Consider the following 2441-nt stretch of genomic DNA (forward strand, 5'->3'; position numbering starts at 1 on the left):
GGAAAGATCTCAATCTGCGACACAATATTGATGTGATGCATACAGAGAAGAATTTTCTGGACAACGTCATGAATACTCTTATGAGTGTGAAAGGTAAATCAAAACACAACATCATGTCAAGATTGGATATTGAAAAATTTTGTTCTCGGCCAGCCTTACATATTGATAGTAAGGGTAAAGCTCCATTCCCAGCATATATATTGACAGATCAAGCCAAAGCGAGTTTATTGGAATGTGTGAAACATTCGGTTAAATTCCCAGATGGTTATTCCTCAGATTTGGCTACTTGTGTAGATATGGAGAATGATAAGTTTTCAGGCATGAAGAGTCATGATTGCCATGTTTTTATGGAGCGACTACTTCCATTTATCTTTGCAGAACTCCTTGACCGAAACGTACACCTTGCGTTATCAGGTACTACTAATTACTTATTATTTGCGATACTTAACAATATATTATTCTAGTATTTTATCTAATAATTTTAAATGATGATGTAATTTGAATATATATTTCAGGGATTGGATTATTTTTCCGGGACTTATGTTCAAGGACTTTACAGAAAAGTTGTGTTCAAATTCTAAAACAGAATATTATTTTAATCTTATGCAACTTGGAAAAGATCTTTCCACCATCATTTTTCGATGTGATGGAGCACTTGCCTATACATCTCCCTTACGAAGCTGAATTGGGCGGCCCGGTCCAATATAGATGGATGTATCCTTTTGAGAGATTTTTCAAAAAGTTGAAAGGAAAAGCAAAGAACAAAAGATATGCTGCAGGATCAATTGTTGAATCATATATCAATGACGAGATTGCTTATTTTTCAGAGCACTACTTTGCAGAACATATACAAACAAAATCAAGGTAAATGTGTATATATATATATATATATGTTTATATTTGGCATGTACTTCTAACATATTAACTCGTTAATTTGGATCAGGTTAACAAGATTCGATGAAGGTGAAGTTCCTGTATATCATGTTCCTGGGGTACCTAACATATTTACGCAAGTCGGCCGTCCAAGTGGAGAAATGCGTGAAGTATGGCTTTCAGAGAAAGACTACCAAAGCGCACATGCATATGTTTTACGAAATTGTGCCTATTTTCAACCAATTGAGAGGTATAAAACATATCTTCCAAAAATCACTCTTTAATTTACAATATCCACTATGATTATTCATATATTTTTTGTGTTTGTATAGTATGTTCGAGGATTTTCTTTCTGCAAAATATCCGGAATTGACCGAGAAAGAACTATACACAAAAAGAGCTGAAGAATATCAATTATGGGTTAAAGATTATGTATGTCAACATATTTTTTTTAATTGGGTTAAGTGATGATCATTTATTTCAATTTCTAATTATATATATTGATGTGTGTTTATATATAGGTTACATATTGGAACGATACTTCTCCATTTCCTACTTGGGTTCAAGAGATTGTACATGGACCTTTAAACAAGGTTAAAACTTGGCCAATGTATTTTACAAGAGGCTATTTGTTTCATACGCAGAATCACGGAGCTGGACGAAAGACATGTAACTATGGGGTAAGTGTTAAAGGTGAAAATTACGCGGATGCATCTGATTCAGCGGATTTCCACGGGAACTTAATTGATATCATAGAACTCCAGTATGAGGGCATGGTCAATTTGAGGATCACACTTTTTAAGTGTAATTGGTATGACCCTGTTATCGGTAGAGGCACTCGGCGGAGCCAAAGTGGCGTTGTAGACGTTCTATCAACGAGAAAATACAATAAATACGAGCCATTTGTTCTAGGTACGTATACTTGTATATTAAAATTCTATATATTTAAAACATATATATTCCGTATATATATTTATACATGAATAACTTTTGTATACAGCTTCTCAAGCAGATCAAGTTTGTTATATTCCTTATCCATATACGAAGAAACCAAAGAGCATTTGGCTCAATGTTCTAAAAGTGAATCCGAGGGGAAACATTTCAGGAGAATATGAAACCAATGACGATCCAACTCTTTTGCAAACAGAAAATGATGATGGTGTTTTGCTGACTACAATTGAAGATATTGTACTTGACAATCGAGTTGAAGATTTTGACCCAATAATCCTCGATTACGATGTTGGTGATGCTGAACCAGAAGATGAATTCCAGTGTAATTTATCGTCTTCTGACGATGACGAAACATGGTCTGAAGAGCGCTACTAAATCCATAACTATTTTATATTTATTTATGTAATTGATGTTTAATTATTAAAATTATAAATAAAACATGTTTAATTATTATTTTACAGAATCCCATTATGTTTAATTAGTTAAATTATGTTAATTATGAAAAAATTAAGTAGTGATTTTTTACCGACTAAAACGCGACTAATATTGGGCTAACAAATTAGGCCCAAACCCAATTCCAGTGTAGCGACTAAAAAACGATTACTCAAAATGTTTGG

General features: G+C 33.3%; 1 protein-coding gene across 1 annotated transcript; it reads left to right on the plus strand.

Moving 5' to 3' along the window:
• Positions 1-1473: 1473 nt before the first annotated feature.
• Positions 1474-2220, plus strand: LOC110225248. Its single transcript, XM_021014492.1, has 2 exons — positions 1474-1785; positions 1874-2220. The coding sequence occupies exons 1-2, from the start codon at positions 1482-1484 to the stop codon at positions 2197-2199; spliced, it is 630 nt and encodes a 209-aa protein (XP_020870151.1). The 5' UTR covers positions 1474-1481; the 3' UTR covers positions 2200-2220.
• The last annotated feature ends 221 nt before the right edge of the window (positions 2221-2441 follow it).

Source organism: Arabidopsis lyrata (genome assembly GCF_000004255.2).
Source record: "Arabidopsis lyrata subsp. lyrata unplaced genomic scaffold ARALYscaffold_1, whole genome shotgun sequence".
Lineage (NCBI taxonomy): Eukaryota > Viridiplantae > Streptophyta > Magnoliopsida > Brassicales > Brassicaceae > Arabidopsis > Arabidopsis lyrata.

Bases quoted from the DNA above. Each gene is read 5' to 3' on its own strand.
- LOC110225248 (XM_021014492.1), top strand. From the start codon at position 1,482: ATGTATTTTACAAGAGGCTATTTGTTTCATACGCAGAATCACGGAGCT. The intron at 1,786-1,873 runs GTACGTATACTT...TTTTGTATACAG, and splicing joins ATACGAGCCATTTGTTCTAG to CTTCTCAAGCAGATCAAGTT.